This window comes from Podarcis pityusensis, assembly GCF_964106645.2.
Source record: "Podarcis pityusensis genome assembly, chromosome: 12".
Taxonomy (NCBI): Eukaryota; Metazoa; Chordata; class Lepidosauria; order Squamata; family Lacertidae; genus Podarcis; species Podarcis pityusensis.
In genome coordinates, this window is record NC_138037.1 from 48,910,523 (window position 1) to 48,935,011 (window position 24,489).

The window sequence follows — 24,489 nt, forward strand, 5'->3', positions numbered from 1 at the left end:
TGCGCTGCTCTGGTTCGCCAGAAGCGGCTTAGTCATGCTGGCCACATGACCCGGAAGCTGTACACCGGCTCCCTCAGCCAATAAAGCGAGATGAGCGCCACAACCCCAGAGTCGGTCACGACTGGACCTAATGGTCAGGGGTCCCTTTACCTTACTAACCAGTTGAGGGAGGCAGGTTCCACCCATTTGTCTTCCGGCACAGAGCCACTTCCTTTGTTACCCCCAGGACCTAAATTTAGGGGACCCTTACCAAGAAGCTGGCCTGGCTACTTCAATCCTTCATTGGATTTTAACCCTTGCCGGATCCAGGAATTAGAAGGATTTCAAGCATACAACCTAACACGTGTCCTCACCCCCCGCCACAACTTACAACAATACTATTGTGTTGAAGAAAAGTCTCATGACACCTTAACAGAATGTATTCACAAACTATCCTATTTTACCCTCCCAGACAGATAAGCAATAGTAAAAATGACGATCCTACCAAAACTGATGTATCTACTCTATAGTTGCACAGCTCCAGAGTCTAAATGCCAGCCAATGAATTATGGTTCTTTCTCATGGGTTTTGCATCTGTACTATTCACACACCTAGCTGCAGTTCTCACAAACCATGCAGAAGCTGCTGTCTGTCTGTCTTCAATAAAACCAAGATGACAAATTCAGAGAGCAGATATTCCTATTAGGGCAGAATACCCTTCCTTGGTTGCTATTGTTGAGGAAGAGCTAATTACCTGAAAATACAGCTAAAGGATCTTCCCATGAGACTTCAAGGTGAGAAGTATGATAAGCAGTGTGCATATCATGTGAATTGCCATGTATTCCTGTTCAATCTATTTCCAAGAAACTAATTTGCCACTTAAGCGGGAGAAGTGTGAGAGGAATGAAAAGTCATTATATGCCAGCTAGTTTCCATTCACTAACAAGTGATAGTGTATTTTCTGTTGATAATTAATGCATCTTATAACCACTCTACCATTAGTGCTTTTCTTTCTCGATGAGAACAATCAATAATCTGTAGTTCTGCAATGCAACAGAATTACTAAAAAGACGGGAAACAAAGTGTTTCACACTGCAGAAAAGAGAAATATCTATGACCTACTCAAGGAAAAATACCGGTAATTCTTCTCATGCTCATTTTTGCTATAGAAAGGCATGATCATGTTTTAAAAGCCACTTTCTGACATGTCTTACTCATGCAGACTAAAAGCTAAGGTGCAATTTAACCGATGAAACTCTTTCCTCATTAGTTGAATCTTGTTTAAATACATCTCCTGACTACCAGCTTTTTCCTCAAGTAACTATGTCACATCCCAATGATTGTTTTTGTGCAGCATTTCTCCCACACTCTTGCCACTGCACCATAGATGAAACAAGCCAGAGTCCAGCTTGTTGTGTCCTCTGGGCTCATGGCTTGTTCCCCCAAATAAGCCAGGAATGCCAAATCAAGAACATACCTTGGTGTTTGGACGAAACATACCATTTAACATTGGACAACAGAATGTCAAACTCTGACTTGCTTCATCAATGGCACAGCACTAGCAGTGGGAGAAGCACTGCAGGAATTTTTGGGCAGCTTGCATCGGTATGTTGATCATTCACATTAAACCATAGCTTATTTTAAATATAATATGATGCCTAAACCACATTTTTTAAAAAATCAGGTAGGTAGCCATGTTAGTCTGACGCAGTAGAAATATATATATAAATATATAAAAAATTGTCCTATGCCAAAGGATAAATGGACATAAATCTGACATCAGAAATCACAAAACAGAGAAACCAGTAGGAGAACAATTCAATCTCCCAGGACATTCTATACAATATCTCAAAGTAGCTGTCTTATTACAAAAGAATTTCAGAAAGAGACTGGAAAGAGAAGTTGCTGAATTACAACTTATTACCAAACTTAAAACCATGGAGAGACCTGGTCTGAATAGAGACATTGGATTCTTATCTCACTTATACATGATAAAGCTATTTTTGGCCAGCTCATCCCTTGCTTTTTCCTGTAAGACCAATTGCAGTCGTTAACAGCCGTCAACAGGTTTACCACACCTATCAGCCAATCCCCCACATTCCCATCACCCTTCTGAGTAATACCCCTCCCCACCCTCTCACTATATATAAAGGTCTGGTGACTTCTGTTTCAATGTATCTGAAGAAGTGTGCATGCACACGAAAGCTCATACCAAGAACAAACTTAGTTGGTCTCTAAGGTGCTGTGGCAATCACACAGGGTCCCCAGACATTCCACCGTCTATTGATCCCCGTGCCACCACTTTATTTCTCGCTGCTACCACCCAGGCCCTACCTGGTACAATACTGAATCCAGTCAGGGTTAAATTGGAACATAAACTTCCGTTTATTTATTGCAGTTTAACAAGCGTGTGGTTTCATAAATGGTATCGGTCAATTACATTCATGGGGTGCCTATCCAGACCTATAACTTCCGCTACCTGCTCTCACTCACTAAACTACCTCTCAGATATTTACTTGTCTTCCTAGCTCCTAACTGTTCCTGACTCAGGTTATTTCGCTACACTAACTCAACCTACCCACAGACTCTATCCCAATTCACTCCCACTCCAACCAACTACCCAACTCCCAACGAACTACCCCCTTTGCCCCTCCCAGAGCTATAGTCCCTCGGACTCCAGCCCCCTGGGTTCTGGTTGGGTAACCTGTTAAATATTTCACCTCCAGCACTCTCATATGTTAACGTCACAGGTGCTACTAGACAATTTTTTAACTTTTTTTTCTATAACTTTATTTTAAAGTCATATTTTCTATCCTGACTTATTTGCATTGGGTCAGATTGTTATAGGATTGTGATCTTTGTTTTATATTTTGCTTGGTTTCTATGGCTTGTAATCTGCCTTGTGTACAAAAGGTAGAATACGAATTAAAAGTGAAATGAAAAAATCAAATTAAATGGTTTGTATTCACTATAGTTAAAGAGCCACCTCTTATCTGAGATGTACAACAAGCAAATCCTGGTTTGATTTAGAGCAGCTTGTCAATGGTTTGTGAATCTAAACATAATAGCAAAGAAATTTGATTGCTAGCTATTGGAAAGAAGACAGCATCCCAACAAAAAGAGAATGGTTGGGGAAACTTTGCGAGTACCTGGAATTAGCAAAACTGATGGATATAATAAGGAGAAAATCCAAAACTATGGTTATGAAGCAATGGGAGTTCTTAAATGATTATTTACAAAACCAGGGCTCAACTACAAAAGTCTGGTTGTGTTTAGAATAATCTTGTGCGTAATATAAAAAAATACAAAGTGAGACATTAAGGAAATCCAAAGGGAAAATATGAAGGACAGAGGTTCTGACGAACGGATTATTAAAAATGCGTGAGGTAAATGGTGGAAGTCTTTTTTTAAAAAAACAACAACAATTTATTTAAGGTAGATAAGGACAAGATGAAATTATACAATTGAATATAAATATAGATGGGAAACGGCTATGTATTGTGAGTATTTATCTACTTTTAAAAATTTTCACTTATGATCTTTTTCTTTTACTTCTTTATTCTTTCTTTTTTCTTTTATCTTATCTTTCATTTCACTGCTTTATTGTGAATAGCATTTTATAGAGGTATAAATAACTGTAAATATGAAAAGAGACAAAATATTCTCTAATTTTTTTTCCTTGGTTAGATGTATTTTCTTTTTCTTTTGTATTTTTTGTTGTGAATATGTATGTTTTCTAATTTGTACTTAATAAAAATATTTTTAAAATCTGAAGAAAAAATAATAATAGCAAACCAAAGCACAAATTGCAGTGTGCAAACCTGTTTCAAACCATGGTTTCAGAACCTTAAACTATGATTTCTGGGCTCAGATTCAGATATTAAAACAAGTTATGTTTTCATGTTGTGTCTGAATCTAGCCCATTTCTAGTATTTGCTCCCTAAAGGGACCCACCAGAGCACAATTTTGTACAGTTTCAGAAGTCACATAAAGGTGATGATGTCCACATAAGCATTTGAGAATCTACACTAGTTTTATGTAAAACGTATTTCATTATTTTGTGACAGTATATTTTAAGCTATTTATATTGTTTTTGTTAACCAACTTGTGCCTCTTAAATTACAAAGTAAGCCTTTGTATAAAATAGTTATACTTGTATAAGCAGAAAAATCACCTCCTAAAAATCTACCTTTCAAATAAATATTTACTTTATTTGTACCCCTTAGTTTGCAGATTAGGTAATGGGCATTAGACATACTTCATGAAAATTGTAGATGTGAAGTAGGCGACTTACCAGTCTTTTAATGATTCTCAGCAGAAGCTTCTGATCTTTCACTTCCTTTTTGAACTGTAGTACTTCAGCAAAGCTGTCCATATTTTCTGGAGCCATACTATCCACGTTGGCCCCACCATAGAGTTGCACTAGCAAAGACAAGCACTGTGATGCGTTCACATATATTTCATTGTCGTCACTTGGAAGCTAAAAATGAAAATAGTAAATGAAATGCAAACTTTGCTGAAGTCAGTATCCTTGGTTTCAGATGAAGTAGCAGAATTCACTTTCTAACTTTAAACAATTTCTGCTTACCCTAATTTTACTTTAATAAAGTGGCAGTTATAATACAGTGTTTTAGAGCCCAATTATTTTACAAATATTTACTACTTGTTTCGTAACATAGATATGGATACACATGGAACGCTTCCAATTGCTTAATCACATGCCCTGTCCATCACCTTCCTTCTGAGTTGAACTTCTTTGATTTAATTCTGTATCATCATGGACATTAACCACAGTTAAGGCTAAGGGTTCCTTCGTAAACATAATCTGAAAACTTTGGTCACAATAGGATGATGTCCTTCCTCTGGACATGACAGGCTTTGCCTCCTCATCCAGGGAAAGCTGTCGTCCTACCTTCCAGATCCAACTGGAAGAGCCAAACAACACCTCTGTCCTATTACCTGCACTTACTAAACTTATGAAACTGTATTGCAAACCAAATACACATGCATAATACAGGCAACAACTGGTTAATGCATGTCTGAATGACATACCGTGCATGGTGAACCAGGAAGTGACTTGAAAATGTCACTAAACACATCACTAAAAGGGTGGAACACACTTATATTCCCTTCGCAAACACGTGCAGGGGGCAGGAACGGAACCCCCGTGTGAGAAAACACATACACACGCACTCTTCTTCTTCTTCTTCAGCGATCACTCATAGCCGAGTAAGATTGTTTTCCATAAACATGGTTTTAAAAATGAGTACGTAAATGACTGTGGAGGCCAATTCTGGACACGTTCTTCCACAGTGGGGACATTGGTTTCTGGGTGGGAGTTGATCATGCTGTGGATTTGCCAAGCATGCCTTCCCCTTAGCATGTTTCTCCCTTGCGTTCTGAGTTCGAGTGTCTTCAAAGTCCATGACACCTTTGGTAAAGGCTATTCTCCAACTGGAGCGCTCGCAGGCCAGTGTTTCCCAGTTGTCGGTGTTTATACTACATTTTTTAGATTTGCCTTGAGACAGTCTTTAAACCTCTTTGTTGACCACCAGCAATACACTTTCCAGTTTTAAGTTCGGAATAGAGTAGTTGTTTTGGAAGACGATCATCAGGCATCCGCACAACATGACCAGTCCAACCAAGTTGATGTTGAAGAATCATTGCTTCAACACTGGTGATCTTTGCTTCATCCAGTACATTGATTTTAGTTTGCCTGTCTTCCCAAGTGATGTGTAAGATTTTTCAGAGACACCGTTGATGGAATCTTTCGAGAAGTTGGAGATGGCATTTGTAAGTGGTCCATGTTTCACAAGCACACAGTAAGGCTGGTAGTACAATAGCTTTGTAAACAAGCATTTTGGTTTCCCTGCGAATGTCCTGGTCCTCAAACACTCTGCACTTCAATCGGGAGAAAGCAGTACTTGCAGAGCTCAGGCGATGCTGGATTTCGGCATCAATGTTGACCCTTGTGGAAAGATAACTGCCTAGGTAGAAGTGATTGACATTTTCCAATGTTACACCATTGAGTTGGATTTGTGGCGCTGCAGAGGGGTTATTTTGTATTTGTTGGTGCAGCACTTTGGTTTTTTGGATGTTGAGCAACAGGCCAAGCTTTTTGTAAGCTTCTGCGAAGATATTTAGGATGGTTTGGAGGTCATCCTCTGAGCGTGTGCACACTACGTTGTCATGAGCATACTGAAGCTCTATGGCGGAAGTTACAGTAACCTTACTCTTTGCTTTCAGCCTGCTCAGATTGAAGAGCTTTCCATCTGTTCGATATATGATTTCTACCCCAGTGGGGAGCTTGCCTTTGACAAAGTGTAGGATCATGGCAATGAAAATAGTGAATAGAGTTGGGGCAATAACACAACCCTGTTTAACACCTGGTCCCACTGTGAATGTTTCACTTTGAGAGCCATTGTTATCTGCGATTGTTGCTGTCGTATTATCATGGAGGAGCCGAATGATGTTTACAAATTTATCTGAGCAGCCAATTTTCAGAAGGACAGTCCGCAGGGCATCACGATTTACAGTGTCAAAGGCCTTAGTCAGGTAGATAATGCAGGGATTGGTTTTGCTCTCTGCATTTTTCCTGAAGCTGTTGAGCGGTGAAAATCATGTCCACTATCCCCCTAGAAGGCCCTAGAAGGCCGAAAACCATTTTGGGATTCAGGAAGGGTCACCTCGGATATTGTTAAGAGACGGTTTGCTAAGATCCTTGCAATAATTTTGCCAGCTAATAGAGAGATGCCTCGATAGTTTCCAGAATCTCTCTCTCTCTCTCTCTCTCTCTCTCTCTCTCTCTCTCACACACACACACACACACACACACACACATACTATGAGACCTGCTGCCAGCAGTAAAAGATGCTCACACCCAGCCCTAGTGAGATTTGGTAGAAAGCAGCAGTCTCACTTGATCTAGTTTGTGTGAGACTTGCTGATGTTGCTGCTGCAGGAGAGTGTAATAGAACTAAGAAAAAATGGCTGACCACTTTACAATGGTCACTCAGAGCTCTCCTTCTCTAACCCCACCAGGGACCAAAATACAAAGGGAAGAAACAGGAGAATAATTGCTTTCCTTGAATACCCTCCCTGCCCTCACCCCAAAGAAAATTCCAACTGTGGGAGAGGACAGGGCACACAGACAACGTTGACACATCTTCTTTTAAGAGAAGACACACAAGGAAACTAACCAGTAAAGAAATGACAACAATCTCACAAAATCACAAAAAGTCTCACTAAGATTTTTTCCCACCTTAGAGGCAAAAAGACCTATCCCAATGGAGGCAGGTAATATCTAATTTCTCAGAAAGAGAAGGCAAACCTTCAAGACCTTGCTTGTCACATCCATACATAGAACATCATCCTATTTATAGACTGTCCTCCAACACAATCACGTTAATGTTCTCTCACTCTCAGGGCACTTCCAGATAGGTCTTTTATCCTTGTAAGGAAACTTGCCAATAGATAAGCTTACAAGGTAACATGAGCCTAATGAGGTTTCCTCTGAGTTCAATAGGATTCACTTAGTGCAGGGTTATCCAACAGGTAGATCGAGATCTACTGGTCGATTGTGGGGTGTCCCTGGTCGATCCTGGTCCATCTTTGAACCCCCATGAAAACGCCCCCAAAAAACTTTTGAGTGGCTTCCTAAAAAAAGCTTAACAAATGGCTTTGGGTAGATCACGCAGACTCTTGGAAGTTGAACGCTGCTGACTTAGTGTAATCTTCTCCCTGTCCCCACCCCCCCAAATTGTGAGTTATTTGCTCTATGACACCACTTTATACTTTTGTTTTAAAGGCTGATTGCTGTGCTAAACTTTTGCTCCTTTCCACAGCAAAATCCACAGGAATGCCAGCATCAACAGGGAGTGTTGCTGTCACAAAGAAGTGAATTCACTTTGACATACTGCCAGGGCACCTTACTAGTGCTATAGCACAAGAAAAGGGAGAGAATAAAGAAAAAATAATTCCACAGAGCATGTGTGTACAGCATCTGAACAAAATTAATAATATGGGAGCTATATTATTACAATAAAATAATTATAATTTCCCCTTATATACTGCACTGGAAATATATACTGTATATAGAAAGGGTCCCACAGCATGGTCTGTAGGTACATTTTGAAATAACCCCTTTGGGGGGGAAAAAACAGGTTTGGGACTGATTGATGCCTGGAAACCTCATTGATTTCTATAACAGAAAAAGAGCAGAACATATGTTGATGTAAATACAGAATGGAAGATAATTCTCCCCTCTGACTAAAACAGAAATTTAGTAATTGTCAGAGGATCCTTTTGTTTTGGCCTCAGTTACACAGCATTCATGAATTGCAAACTCTTGCAAGAAAGGTGTATGAGTACTTGAGCTGAAGCAGCAGTTTTTGCACAGATACGAGTTGATAATGCATCTAATAGCCAGAGGGAAGTCTATTTCAGCACATTAATGAGGTTATGCACAAAGAGAGCTTATTAGAACAGATAGATGTTTGTTACATCAGAAATATGACAACAGAACAAACTGTAACAGATGGGCTGCTGCAAGTTATGAGAATGATCATTCAACAAATATAGGCAAAACGGAAAAGCAAATTTTCATCAGTATTATTAAATTTGTTAATTTTTTTATTTCATCTCACTTATTAGAAGACACATAAGGTTGTATCCAACATTAGTCATACTCAGCATAGACACATTGAAATTAATTTCAGTGGATCTATTCTGAATAGAACTTAGGTGGCTACAACCCATAAAGACTAAAATATCTTAACAATATTGTTTATTGGCTTCCAAAGATCTCCCTCCTCTAAAAAACAAAAAACACTTTATTAGCATCGCTTTCTCAAAAAATCTTTCTGAAATTATGCAATGTTCATACAAATTTATATTGGAGACCTGCATCCGAACATTTACTTGTTATGCCTCCGTATTTATTTAGGAAACATTCAAGTTTCATCCTTGATTTCTAATTGTCTTTTTTTACTCAAAACACCACAAATGCACTACCTATTTCCTTTAAAAAAAAAAAATTACTGGTGTGAGTGCGTGTGCACATGCATGTTTTAATCTTGTAGCTTTCTATTCCTCTGCATTTTTTCTTTTCCACGCAGCTCACGTACATGATGAAATATTTTGTAAACTTGCCTGTCCTGATCTAAATTGAGTGTAGAGATATTCGCCCACTGCTAGTTACAACTGTTACCCAAGGGGAGAGCAGAGTAACCCGCCTAACTCCAACATTAGTGGCCAACATAGTTCCTGTGACTCCCACTCCATAAACTGTGCTCTGATCCAGCTGCAATTGGTGGTATTTAATTTTTGGGATTCCCTGCCTCATGTGCATTTTGATTTGTTTTATGGTTGAAAGTATGAATTAGAACACACATCTCCAACTGCACTGTAATGCTCTTATTGTGTGGGGATATTTAAAGTGCAGTCAAACCAACAATTCATGTTTTTCTAGATAGGCATGTGATAGGAGCTGAGGCTCACAGAGTTTTCCTGTAAACCTGCCAAAGAGCTCTGTGAAAGACACTCTCACTGTGCCCTGACAGGGAGGGCATGGCTATATATTCTCCTACCTGCCCGGGCACACCATCTTATTCTTTCCATTTCTTTCTGCTCTGCCAGCAATGTGAGAACACATGCTAAGTCTGAGAACTATGCCTAGACTACATCTGAAGCTAGACTTAAGTATGTCTTTGTAACTGAATTACCATTTTAAGCCTGGCTGAACAAAGCTGCTGTATCTGTTACTCCTCAACAAATATATTCTAAGTAAAAGTTACTACAAGACTGAGGTCCAGTGCCGAGGGCCTTCTGGCGGTTTCCTCGCTCTGAGAAGCCAAGTTACAGGGAACCAGGCAGAGGGCCTTCTCGGTAGTGGCACCCACCCTGTGGAACACCCTGGCACCAGATGTCAAAGAGATAAACAACTACCAGACTTTTAGAAGACACCTGAAGGCAGCCCTGTTTAGGGAAGCTTTTAATGTTTAACAGACTATTGTATTTTAATATTTTGTTGGAAGCCGCCCAATGTGGCTGGGGAAACCCAGCCAGATGGGCAGGGCATAAATAAATTGTTGTTGTTGTTGTTGTTGCTGTTGTTGGGGGAAATACCAGAAGAATCCAGTGTGCCTTAAAGCATCCTAGGTTGCTTAAACTAAAGGCTAAAACAAGCCTAAGCTGCCCTTTTTAGCTGCAAAGGGATGGCACTCTGTTGAACTCACAAACATAAGGAAGGAGAGATAATATCTAGCAAATATATCCTCTCCTAGCATGTAATCATATCCCAACATGTTAGTGTTGTTGTTTTTTTAAAAAAAAATTACATGACAATGTACATCAATTTACCACCTAATGCACCATTTGGTTACCTCAACTGTCTGCCTCCTATTTTTATCCTTCTCTCATGGCTCTGTTTCTCAGTTCTCTGTCTAATGTATCTTGCTTTTTTCAGAGCCTTCTCTGCTAGAGGCCTGTTCATTGGCTCCTGTCTTTTAATTCTATTTCATATTTGATTTCCCAATTCTAAGCTACCACACTAAATACTCAAATCTGGCCATTAACTCCCCTGGTCAATTTCTAGGTCAACTTCCCATTCAACTTCCCAGCCAACAGTTTTTCTTCTTGCACAACAACCCTGTTTCTGCTCCCACTTCCTGAATTGTATGACATTCCAGGTGCTCCTAGACCTTGAGTGAGTTTTTTCACAACCAAATTTCCCTCACTTAATCAAAACTGACCCGGTATGAAATGTAATGTAATAGTTAGCTATAAATAATAGATAAAAGTTACTTATAAATAATTGAAGAATGTAAACAGTTGTGAATAAAAAGAATGGTTCAAATTAGTTATCTGACATAAGCGGGTACGGAAGAACCAGTGTGGAAAATTAACAGTCTTATTAAACTTCAAAGGATCATTTTAAAATAAGTTATATCATCTTTGTTTTACGTTATTTAAAGCTAAAGCTAACAAAACCTTTAAGTATGCAGGCACAAATTTTGCTCTGAAATATTTAATAATAAATTTTTATCTCTGAGTTTATTGTTTTGGTTAGTTTTTCCAGAAATGCATCGAGGACATTATTCCGTGCATTATTTAAAGAAACTGAGTTTTGCTAAATTTTAATACTTAGCATTTTAAAAAATAAGCAAGTTAGTCTTGAAAGAAGATGTCCAACTTGTGTTTGACACAAAGTTTACCCATATCAATGTCAAGGTTTCCATAGGCTTGCAGTGTCCCTGGGCTTCTGTTAACTATGGATAATGACTAAATGGTTGGAGGTGCAGACAGCAATCAATCCTTTATCTGAAGTAAAGATAAAACTATTGAAACATCTATATTGATCCTGAGAATGAAAGTTACAAGCTCAGGAAAAGATATGGGTAAGGGGCAGTAAGGGCATTCTTCTTAGTTAGGGCCAAGAGAATGGGAGCAAATGGAAAATACAGGAAAAGAAGACTATACTTTTAAGGAACATTTGAAGAGGGCAACTTCATCTTCTTCCAGTGTGGTGTAGTGGTTAAGAGCGATAGACTCATAATCTGGTGAACCGGGTTTGTGTCTCCGCTCCTCCACCTGCAGCTGCTGGGTGACCTTGGGCTAGTCACACTTCTCTGAAGTCTCTCAGCCCCACTCACCTCACAGAGTGTTTGTTGTGAGGGAGGAAGGGAAAGGAGATTGTTAGCCGCTTTGAGAGTCCCTAGGGTAGTGATAAAGCGGGATATCAAATCCAAACCCTTCTTCTTCCTCAGCATTGGCAACTTTTTAAAAGTGGAAATGTATTTTCTGAATTATTATTTTTTAATCATCCTGTAACCTGATCTGAACCTTTCACATGGGGGTGGTGATGATCTAAATAAACTATAATTCATTCCAATCATTCTAACTGAAAATAATAAAGCTCTTACCAATGGAATAAGCAAGCTAATTAGATCCGTCAGGGGTTTGTTGATAAGCAGAAGGTCCTCAGCGGTTTGAGTGTCCCCTCCTGTGCCAGATTTCTGTGCCTTCATGAGAAAAAAGTATAATTAACCACAATATTAGAAAGAACACATCAAAAATATCACTACCACAGTCATTTCAGGATCAAGGGTTCCCTTGAAAAGCATTAATTTTTGAAAATAAATCTGTTTTTATTTGATTGGTATGTCCTTGAGTGAGTCAACTTTAGAAAGGGAAGAGTTGTCTGAGTATACATCACAAGTCTACTCCACAGTAACTTGGAACGGGGTTTTCATTGTGGCAGCCCCATTTGTGGAACAGCCTAGGACCTCCACAGACACTGCCCAGGATTGTACCTCAGGGAGATCACTTTGGTGTTGCAAACGCAGAGGTTTGACTTCACCCTGGAGGTACAATCCATTGTCTCTTGAGCCTTATGGATGTCAACAGTACTTATCTAGAAATGTACGATTTTTCTGTCTCTGACACATGCAAAATATATGAGGGTTCAAATCGTCTTGGATAAAGGGACTGGTAAAAATCAAAGAACCCATTATGGGTACTTACTACTTAAGCCAGAAAAGCTTCAATTAACTCCCATGTAATTAATTAACCATTGTCAGTGGAACTGTGTAGACCATGGGCAGGCAAACTAAGGCCTGGGGGCTGGATCCGGCCCAATCTAAAATCTGGCCTGTGGACAGTCTGGGAATCAGTGTGTTTTTATATGAGTGGAATGTGTCCTTTTATTTAAAATGCATCTCTGGGTTATTTGTGGGGCCTGCCTGGTGTTTTTACATGAGTAGAATGTGTGCTTTTATTTAAAATGCATCTCTGAGTTATTTGTGGGGCATAGGAATTCGTTCATCCCCCCCACAAAAAATATAGTCTGGCCCCCCACAATGTCTGAGGGACAGTGGACCGGGCCCCTGCTGAAAAAGTTTGCTGACCCCTGGTGTAGACATTCACTTACTAGATTAAACTATTCAACTTCATTTGTATATATAGTGGGGAATTCAACAATAACAATAGAAAATATACTCAATGACCCTCATTCTACCAGAAAACAGATTATATACCTGTAGTGTCAGGCGGACAATATTTGCAGTGTAGATCAGCATATGGTGCAAAATATCAAGCAAGGACAGAAGCAATGTATTTGCTGTCTTGATGTTGCTTTTATCATCTGCATCCAAGCAAACAGCTGCAGTTTCTGTTAGAAGATTACAGATGTGATGGACCAGACCTAAACAGACAAGCGTACAGAATGAATAAACACAGTATTTGCAAAGAAATTAGGTATATAGTAGAAAAAGGATATTAACCAGAATAATGTATTTCCATATAATCAATGATATTTATTATCCCATTTTCCTTTATATAAAACTCAGGCTTTAAGGTGGGGGCAGGGGAACAAGCAGCCTAGTATCAAATTGACAATTGAGAGAGTGGATTCCAACTAGGAAGTCATTCACACAGTAGGGCAGAGGGACAGTAAAGAATCATATTCATCTGTGCAATTGTGATTGCAACATAAAAAGAGAAGATGCATTGTTTATAGCTGAGAGCTGAATGCATGCACCTGAAAGAGTAGGGCAGGATATGATCATGGCTTTTTGAATTTTAAAAGACACTCTATTTTTTGATACACATGAACTACCGTATTTTTCGCTCTATAAGACGCACCAGACCACAAGACGCACCTAGTTTTGGGAGAAGGAAAACAAGAAAAAAAATATTCTGAATCTCAGAAGCCAGAACAGCAAGAGGGATCACTGCGCAGTGAAAGCAGCAATCCCTCTTGCTGTTCTGGCTTCTGGGATAGCTGCGCAGCCTGCATTCGCTCCATAAGACGCACACACATTTCCCCTTACTTTTTAGGAGGGAAAAAGTGAGTCTTATAGAGCAAAAAATACGGTACTAGTTTTCAGTGGCCTGATAATAAATTTGATTCAATTATTTTCAGATTGATATATTGATAGTAATATAAAATTACATAAGTTGTTGGCATATATATATATCTGCAGACATACTCATAGAATGCTGAACACCCATTTGGCAAAATATGGACCTACGAAAAAATGCTTAGTTGGAATCTTCTCTCTTGTAACTTGAAGCCATGGGTTCAGGTCCATTGTCTGGAGCAGGAGAAAACAGGCTTGCTCACTCCCCTATGTGACAGCCCTTTAGATATCTGAAGATGGCTATCATATCTCCTCTCAGTCTCCTCTCTTCCAGGCTAAACATATCCAACTCCCTCAACTGTTCCTCACAAGGCTTGGTTTCCAGACCCTTAATAATCTTGGTCATCCCGTTCTACACATGTTCCAACTTGTCAATATCCTTCTTAAATTGTGGCACTCAGAACTGGACACAGTATTCCAGGTGTGATCTGACCAAGGCAGGATAGAGTGGTACTATTACTTCCCTTGATTGAGACACTAGCCCAGGCATAGGCAAACTCGGCCCTCCAGATGTTTTAGGACTACAACTCCCATCATCCCTAGCTAACAGGACCAGTGGTCAGGGATGATGGGAGTTGTAGTCCCAAAACATCTGGAGGGCCAAGTTTGCCTATGCCTGGACTAGCCTTCTGCTGATGCAGTTTAGAACAGCATTGGCTTTTTTTTGTTGCTGCATCACACCGTTGATTGATTAAGTTTGTGTTCCACTAAGACCCCAAGATCCTTTTCACATGTACTGCTAGTTCCACTGAAATCAATGGACATGACTAACATGATGCATTCGTTTCAATGGGTCTACCTTGAGAAGAACTAATTTGGCTATGCTATCCTATGCTTGATTTTGCAATGCCTTCTCAATTATCTGGAACCATTGCTGATGTAAAGTCCACATTCATTAAGTCATGACCAACCACATACTAAAACCCCCCTCTATTGGTCTATTCACTGTAGTGAAACAGACATTTTGTGCTAGTATGAATGAGATTTTAAAAAGGGGGGAAATATGCTGTTAAATAACTGCATATTTTTTAGTTGCAAACACACTATCCCTGTTAACTACTATAAATTTGGAAAATAATTTGCCTTGTTCTTCTTTTTACAATAAACTTGCTCTATGTACTCATCTTGAAAAAAGTTTAGGATCATAGTAAGTATTAGAAATGGAATAATTGTTTATCCTTATGTTAGAAGTTCACTGTGATTAAACACAACATTTACAGGAAACCCAGTGGCCGCAGGTAGCATAATGAAGGTAAGTTGGGTTAACTTTACACAATGACATGCGATATGTCAACTTTAAATTAGTAAAACTTTTTAGTAATAAAAATCAAGATGCCAGATGAGGAAGAAGAATTGTAAGACCATATGATTACTGAAAAATAAATCAGCATCACTCTGCTCCCTTGGGCTCCACAGTGTGGAGGAATAACCCCAAGAAAGAATTATGCTGAAGAGCTTGAACATTTTTCTTAGACTGATTCCTTCAATCCAGCAATCCAAGAGTTAACTAGCTTACTGAATTTCCCGTAAGCAGATACTCCTGCAAACTTGTGACCTTCTAAAAGAAAACATAACACTAAAAACCAACTTCAGTTATGGACACAGCTGCAGTCAGTGTCTTCTGGCTGCTACAAGCATTCATTTTGGCTTGGCAAGGCCCACTACTGAATGCAAAGGCAAACCAGGGCTTCCCAGAACAACAAGAAAGAGGAGGATTGTTTTTTTCTGCAAAGATGAGTTTTCTTGCCAACATGGGGCAACTGAGATATATGACTCTAGCAAATGATTCAATACGTTGTCATTAGAAACTGAGGAAGCCTCAAAAACCAAGCCTATCTTTATTTTACTGGACTGTGAGCAGAGCACCTGCTGAAGCATTAATAAGAATTCTCTGAGCTGGACGGCAACATTACGAATATAAAACTTCCAGCAGAGAATCCATTGTGAGGCTCAAAATCAAATAAAATCCATATGTAGCTTAGCCCTTTTATACTATCACCAGAAAACAGATAAGGCTCAGAAGACAAACAGGCATTTTAGCAAGTGACTTATGAATCACTTCAGACACACACACACACACACACACACACACACATACACACACTCCGTATTCAAAATGCAAGATGTTTATATACATGGGAATAAAGATAGTAAAGCTGAAGATTATAAAGTTTGGTATCTAGAAGGCAAACTATTAACATTCAAAACATAAGCAAGGGGATCCCAAGTCATTAAATCAGCACATACTAATTTCACTATATATTTTTCAGGCAAATTCAGCCTGCTCTAAGTTACTAGGTTTTGCAAGTATTACATTCTTCTTAAAGGTGCAATATATAATCAGAATCTCACTACAATCAGAGCTAAGTGCTCGCAGGAAAAGACCATTAAGGACTCGCTGAATACATAAATTTAGACAAAGCACTGCAAAATGATTCATTAATTTATTAAAAACTGATACGTTTCAGTATTTTACCATACTCGTTTCATAAAGTAGTTAAATAAGAAACGTTACTTGAAGCCATTGTGCACTGGCAGGACATTCATAATCCATTCTTAAACATTTCTGTTATATAAATTTTATTATTTCCACAATGGGCCCATTTTTTATTTTTTTACATATTTGACATCCCCCCTACTTAAAGCAAAATCTCAGCATTTAAATAAAATTGTTATTTGATTTCATTCTCTTTGTAGACTGTTTCTGTTAGCATTTAGAGTATGCAGCACAAATAACAGACTGTACATAGATATATTTAGGTGATGTCACCACTGCCTACAAAAAGAAACTGCAAAAACATAATTACATATCTGCACTACTCAAAACCTGTCATCAGTCAGTTTCTTTCTACAAAGCGAACATTCAGTAAGCCGAAGTAAACAATCCAGCAGAAAGTGGTGCCTATCAAATAGAAATCTGCAAATGTGGACAGATGACCCTTTGCACTATGGTTTGCTCCCTATGCAAGGCCACTACAATTATGCTCTCTCACCACATCAAGTTGCGGTGCGCAACCCTGCTTGTCACTCTTGCTATGGCAGGAGTGATGAAAGGAGCTTAGCCTCCTTCTCCAGCTCAGAGCTGGGCAGGTGGGAATCATCCTCCACAGCTGTGCTGAGCTTCAGAGGATGCAACACAACTTCAGGGAAGATCCCTGCCCCGCTCTGCAGCTCTAAGCTGGAGAAAAGGGCTTTGGTTTGCTGCTTTGCTTCGCAGCTGAGAAACTCAATGTTTCAGGGGTGCCAAGCTGAATAAAATATTGGAGGGCCCAGATGAGCCCCGCCTCATAAAATCGAATCGTTCACAAGACGCTGTGCATGCATGCCAGAAGAAGAAGAAGAAGAAGAAGAAGAAGAAGAAGAAGAAGAAGAAGAAGAAGAAGAAGAAGAAGAAGAATTTATTCATACCCTGCCCACTCCGGGCAGCTTCCAGCAGAACACCAATATACAATAACCTATTAAACATTAAAAGCTTCCCTAAACAATGCCCATCAACTTTGGGGGGGACCCAGCCCCCTCAAATATTTTAAGGGGGGGGGCAAAGAGATCTTAGTCCCTGGGAGTTGGCTCCTATGCAGTGCTTCAGCAATACAAAGTCTACATAACTTGTTTTTGCCCAGCTTTGACATTAATACAGTATTTTTCTTACACTGAAGTTGAGATACATATTTGTGCAAGCAGGCAGCAAATGGCAAGACACAGATGCTTACGGTACTATGCTACTGTTGCCGTTTTTTCAGTGCCAGCGATTTTCAGAAGCAGACAGTTCCCTTTTGGCATGCTATAATGATTTTGCTTGGAATTATTTTTATGTTTTCCTCTGGCAAAACAATAGAACCTTGACTCATGCAATGAAACAGGCTGGCAATTATACTGGAGCAGATGATGAAGAAGAATCAGACCTTTATAACTTGCCTAATTAATTTATAGAATCTACTAAATTAATTAGGAGAACTGCTGGTTATTTATTTATTTAGAGATTTTGATGCTGCCCTTCACAAAAAAAATAATAATGTTCAGATAGTGATTTATAAAACACTGCCACCTGATGGCTACCACTTTAAAACAACTTTACACTGATTCTTGAGGTCTCATGCTGTGATTCAACATGGGCACTGGTTCCACTTCAGAACTCTTAGTCTGATTTTACAACACATATTTTGTTAATTCCAATTTTAATGGGGTATCTTTATTTGTATGATGGGTAAATATTTTTTTCCCTCCACCCTTTTGTAATTAAAGTACTGTAATGAAAATATATTTAGAATCCGCCTCCGACCTACAAATTTAGTTGCTGAAATTCATCTACCAAGAATTAAAAGGAAAGGCCTGTACTAAGATCTTCAACCTAATATTTCAGTTACTAGTGAAATATGAAAATAATTAAAACCTAGTAAAGCTTACTGAGGAATTTTATGATGCAGCATATTTTATCTTTTAATTGCTTGTTTTCTGCTGTAGTATGCAAATTATCAGTGCCTGCAAATCAGCACTGGGGACTTGTAGGACTTGTAGTGAACTGTTCAAAGCAGATAGGTTGTACTTAAGGAGGCCAATAGAGATAATGGCAATATTTATGAACTGTCACGTGGCTTGAATCTTTCAAAGGTGGAAAATGTAATGCTTGTCAGGTACACTTGCTTCTTCAGTGAAGCATGCTTTTACAATGGTGCTACAAAGCATACTACAAATTTGGGCCTCTTGAAATGTACCCCTCCTTTCCCAGTGTTTGTCTAATTGGAAACAGCCTACAAATGGAAAAGAGGCTCTGTGAGTATTAAAAACTAACAATAAACAGAGAACTGGTATATTTCTAGTTCTAATCCTTTTTTAGCATCTTATTTATTTTAATACATTTTTATCCTGTCCTTCCCCCAACAAACTCAGGGGTGGCTATTTGATTCTCTCCCTATCCTTTTTATCCTTGGAACAATCATGTGAGATATGTTAGGCTGCATTCACTGATGGGTGGTAGAGCCAAAGTCTGCTAGGTCTACTAGGGAACTCACTCACTCAGCCAATGCCTACAGAAATCAGCTGGTGGGTGGTAAAAGCTGAAGTCTCAGGTGTTCCTTAGTCTGTCCCAGCCTGGTCCCTGGGATGCATAACTTACCCCTACTCCCACATGGCCATGAGGAGTTTGGAAGAGCTTGTTTTTGCTTTCATTTAACTGTGGTTTGTTGTATTGTCTAGTACAACCAACTGTGGTTATACTATGGGTAATTTTCATTCAATTATCTTCAAGCCATGGTTTATCAAGCTGGTCTGTTTAAAGTAACCATAGGTACTGTTACCCATAGTTCCTAGTTTGCTCTGCAGATGGAGTCCATTTATAAGTTTTCTCATCTGCACCTTTTGCAAAATTACAGATATACATTTAATCATTGCTTACATTGTTCATAATTGCTGGTACTCCATTTACCACTCTATCAATAGGGTCTTTTATGCATGATGGAGTTGCTACTCCAAAATGATGTACAGTACTAACTCTTTCATTATATTTTAGAGGGAGAATAATTAGATTGGGATAGAAGTGTTGGAGTTTTATATTACTCTACCATTATATATGAACATTTTACTATTAGTATAGTAAAGCCAGTCATACTTGATTGAAATACTGTGTTGCAATCTAACTCAATGAAAAAAAAAATAATTAACTTCAGTAGGTGGTTGTGGGGCTTCATGAATTCCTATCTCCTTCAGTGCAACTAATGCATGGCCACTGAGAAATCCCACTGTATTCAATAGGACTTACTCCTAGGTAAGCATATATAAGATTGCAGGCTTGGGTGTTTGGTCATTGAACTTGTACAGACAAACCCATGCTCCCTCCCACAGCTTCAACTTTGGTGCTGGAGAAAAAAGCAGGCATGGTCCCCAGAGTTAGGCTCACTTTGAAGAGCTCAGTGAAACTCTGGCAATAACCTCTGTCTTTCTTCATCCCCTCCAACTGCAAGGTGTACTTAGATTAGCTACCTCCTATCTTCCTTCCTGAGCTAGAGTAAAAGACTGGGGGTTGTTCTGATGGTGGGAAGCAGACGTTTTTTGTTTTTGCAGCGCTGAAACAAGCCTTCCAAGCCATCCACTTTGAAGACAACAAAATAAGACTTCTGCAGTGTAACAACTTTGCTTAGACAGGTTCCTTTCTCTATGGCATAAAGCAGCTGTCCTGTGTATTTTAGCTGCTCATGAATCTAGGAATTCACAGAATGGTGAGGTATTGTTAGAATAATAACAAAGATCAGGCAAGAATACACACAGAGTTCGCATGTGGCGTTTATAAGCAGCAACAACAACAAATCAATTTTTTTAAAAGCATGGGAGGCCAGCAATTTTTTTTGTTATTGCTTATAAATGCCACATGCAAACTCTGTGTGTATTCTTGCCTAATCTTTGTTATGAATTGGAGCGCTGGAACCAAAGAAGTACCATTGCACTGTACTTCTTTGGTTTCAGTACTCCAATTCATTCCCTAACCCCCCACCACATTTTTCTCCACTGCTCCTACACTGAGTCAACATTCTGTGCCCACTGAGCTTGCACAGTCCTCATTGGGCTGTTTTGGGTTTGTCTACATTTTGTTTTTGTTCTTTTAAATATGGGGGCGGGGGACAAATGCCTAAACCCAGCTACATTTAAATCTTAGTTTTCTCCACTGATTTCAAGAGGCAGCTCTCTTCTGTCACAGGGACATTTAAAAAACAGCTCCTCAGTGTCAACCAGTACATGAAGCTGCAACAGAGCTCAGTTGGTAGAGCATGAGACTCTTAATCTCAGTCACAGGTTAGAGCCCCATATTGGGCTTAAGATTCCTGCATTCCAGGGAGTTGCAATAAATGACCCTTGTGGTCCCTTCCAGCTCTACAATTCTATGATTCTGTAACAAATTTTATGGTATAAAGGTTCTCTTAATCATTCTAATACCTGTGTCCCCTCCTCTTTTATTATTCCCCCCATTCCATTACCCTTAAAATGTACAATTTCCCCCTCTTGGTCAGCCAGCACTTGGTGTCCATTGTGCTGTTTTGGGGGCACTGCCCCATAAGAGGTTTTCCCTAAATAATTTTGTATTTACAAGAGTATTGGCCTAAAAATAATACCACAAATTAATGTTAATCACAACATAGCACTTAGTAATACTTACACAATTTCATATTTAGGAAAAGATAGAAGACTAACATGACCTCTATGTGTATTCCTTTTGATGGGGAAATGCTTAGTAGCAGGTGTTATTATTATAGTATAATAATTTTTAAATCATGCTTCTTGTACATTCACTGATGGACAAAATGTCAGTGCCTCAGCTGTGCTTTATTATTCTTCAAAGTGGCTCTCCCCAGCTTTTATTATCTTGATGGGTCAAAGTGGTGCCTTTGTCTATAAGGCTAGCTTGGAATGCCACATCCACCTTCTTGAGGGCCAAAACAGACACAATGCAGGAGATTTGTGATTATAATACCCTGCATCTGAAAAATAAATTAATAGCAACTGGAGGCAGAAGAATTAGATTGGGATAGCAGTATTGAAGTTTTATATTGCTCTTTCTGCCAAGGTGCCATTGTCTAGATTAACACGCCCCTTCAAACGCACACACAATTTGCTCTATGGATAGAAAAAAACATAAATTTCTGACATGTTAATTATTCACAGAGGCATCTGGAGGGCAATGAACATCTACTTTGGGAGACACTTGTAAACATAGTTGTCAGACAGGTACAGTGGTACCTCAGGTTACATAAGCTTCAGGTTACAGACTCCGCTAACCCAGAAATAGTGCTTCAGGTTAAGAACTTTGCTTCAGGATGAGAACAGAAATCGTACTCCGGTGGCGCGGCAGCAGCAGGAGGCCCCATTAGCTAAAGTGGTGCTTCAGGTTAAAAACAGTTTCAGGTTAAGAACGGACCTCCGGAACGAATTAAGTACTTAACCTGAGGTACCACTGTACTTCTATGTCCCCTCCTCACATTACTTTTGAGGAGGGAGAATTTTATTTGTGGAAATTTCAGTGGAGTAGGGTGGGGGGAAAGAGTTAACCCTTACATTATATACATTCTCAATTTATTATACTGCAGCATATTTATTCATGATCAGATTTTAGAAATCAAAGGGCACAAAGCAGTGTTTTATCTGAAATCCAGAATAACTCATAATCTGGTTTTACTTTATTTTCCATTACAATGGTGAACCCTAGAACATACGGAGCAAAAACAGAGCAAAGTACTCCCAAGAAGCTACAGCAGGGATGAGGAACCTCAGGACCTCCAAACCATCTCTTAGTGGGCCATATCTTTTCTCTTCCTAGGCAACACCTCCTCATACAACTGCCCCTGCTCTGTGCCCTCCTCAGTGGCTTTTGCCTGGCTGTAACATGTTTTTGATCTGTAATAATGCCCCTTGCTTGCCTGCAGTGAGAGTTTTCTGGGCCCAATTCAAGATGCTTATGCTAGTTTTTAAAGTCCTAAATGACTTAGGTTCCAAACATCTGAAAAACTGTCTCCTTCCCTACAAACCCTCTCAGGGTGTTAAGATCAGCAGAGGGGGCCCTTTTGGTAGCTCTGTCTCTCTCTCAGAGATTTGGGGTGGAGGTGGCCCAGGAGAGCAGCCCCAAAGTTGTGGAATTCCCTTCCCTAGAGGAGCACCTGGTTATACACTATACAGCTTTTGGCAGATGCTGAAGACTCACATCTATACCCCTGTTCTTTGACACATGAGATGTGCTTTCGGGTCTCACCTATTCCTGTTATTATAATCTGTTTTAAATGTTTGTTTTAAACTTTAAATTGTTGTAACCTGTCCTTGGTTCCACTGCTAAAGGGAAGGTATTAAATTTGATGATGATGTGTCTGAATTTTGTGTAGCTGGAGTGTACAGAGCAAGAGTCACACCTGCTGCTCCATCCACTTTTTGCCTGACCCTCCGTTTCACTGGCATCCTGCCCACATAAGGATGCGCATAAGGGAATGCAGCCCTCAGACTGAAAAAAAGGTCCCCACCTTTGAGGTACAGAGTACATTTCACTCACTACTGAGTAGCAGCACACGGGGATTAGCAGGAAGAGGTTCCCAGATCAGAGGGCGGTGTTCCCACACATAAAAAAGGTAAAGGGACCCCTGACCATTAGGTCCAGTCATGACCGACTCTGGGGTTGCGGCGCTCATCTCGCTCTGTAGGCCGAGGGAGCCGGCGTACAGCTTCCAGATCATGGGGCCAGCATGACTAAGCCGCTTCTGGCGAACCAGAGCAGCACACGGAAACGCCGTTTAGCTTCCCATTTACCTTCCCACCTATTTATCTACTTGCACTTTGAGGTGCTTTCGAACTGCTAGGTTGGCAGGAGCAGGGACCGAGCAACGGGAGCTCATCCCATCCTGGGGATTCGAACCGCCGACCTTCTGATCAGCAAGTCCTAGGCTCTGTGGTTTAACCCACAGTGCCACCCGCGTCCCTTGTTCCCACACATAGCTGAGCCCTAACATTTCTTTTCTGAGGACATAAGCATTGAGCACAACCAAATTCAAATAAGAAATATGCAAGAATGGGATAAAAAGTCCTCTCCTTACTGAAGTGAACTGTCCTTCTAAAGGATGGTTTGAGTTCAATGCTTTACAAAACGTGCTAATTCCAGTAGAGCCAATTAAATATCACAGAATAAAGATATTAGGTGGAATGGCAGAATGGTAATTAACAGTACTTAATTCTTACTATGTTTAGCACTTTTCATCTTCAAAGTTTTATGCAAGCCTTAATTGCTCTCTGACACATGGATCTTGGATTTAGAGTATATTTTGGACAAAAATCACCATAAAAGCTGTCTATCAGGTATTACAAGGGATTGTTCTAGATAACTTTTGAACCACGTTTTGAATTTACTCTCCAGCGACTTCTGAGAGTTTTTATAATTATATCTGACACATTACACAGTGGCACTGTCAACATTAGATTCCAACGTATAACCTTTAACTACACTTCTACAAAAATATTCCCATTATTTATTCTTTCAAACTCATAATGGTTACTCTCCAACTGGCATGTGCGGCAGCCACATACAAAGCAAAACCATGTGTACAGAAGCATATCTGCATGCACACATACTCCACTGTATCATCCACTAAACCAGGCATGGTCAAACTTGGCCCTCCAGCTGTTTTGGGACTACAATTCCCATCATCCCTAACCACTGGTCCTGTTAGCTAGGGATGATGGGAGTTGTAGTCCCAAAGCAGCTGGAGGGCCAAGTTTGGCCAAGCCTGCACTTAAGAGAATACCAGCTCCTCTCCACAGTTTTAGAAATGATCTTTTTTCCAGAACTACTGAAGATTCCAGAAATTAATATTTGAACCTTCTGCATGAAAAGCACATTCTGTGCCACTGAGATACAGCCCTCCCTCTAAAGACACTGTCCACTTATATGCCTGGTCTAGGATTGTGGTACAAGAGACACAGTCAGAAACTTCATATCACCTATGTGATATTAACATGTTCAGATTGTGCCCAAGCCATGATGAAGGATCAAACAGTCAAGAGCTCAACTATTAAAACTTTTTTTAAAATCTCAACATAGTATTAAAAATAGTATTAACATCTGGAAAGC

At 39.7% G+C, this 24,489-nt stretch overlaps 1 protein-coding gene across 5 annotated transcripts in view; it reads right to left on the minus strand.

The window, feature by feature from the left end:
* The window catches only part of ULK4 (unc-51 like kinase 4), a 164,345-nt gene that overhangs the window by 50,069 nt on the left and 89,787 nt on the right, over positions 1–24,489 (minus strand). For all 5 annotated transcript variants that reach the window (XM_080975742.1, XM_080975744.1, XM_080975741.1 and 2 more), the window contains exons 33-35: positions 13,014–13,180; positions 11,901–11,999; positions 4,274–4,459 (exon numbers count right to left, since the gene is read on the minus strand). In XM_080975742.1, coding sequence (XP_080831868.1) covers positions 4,274–4,459; positions 11,901–11,999; positions 13,014–13,180 — 452 coding nt within the window. The remainder of the gene's footprint in view (positions 1–4,273; positions 4,460–11,900; positions 12,000–13,013; positions 13,181–24,489) is intronic.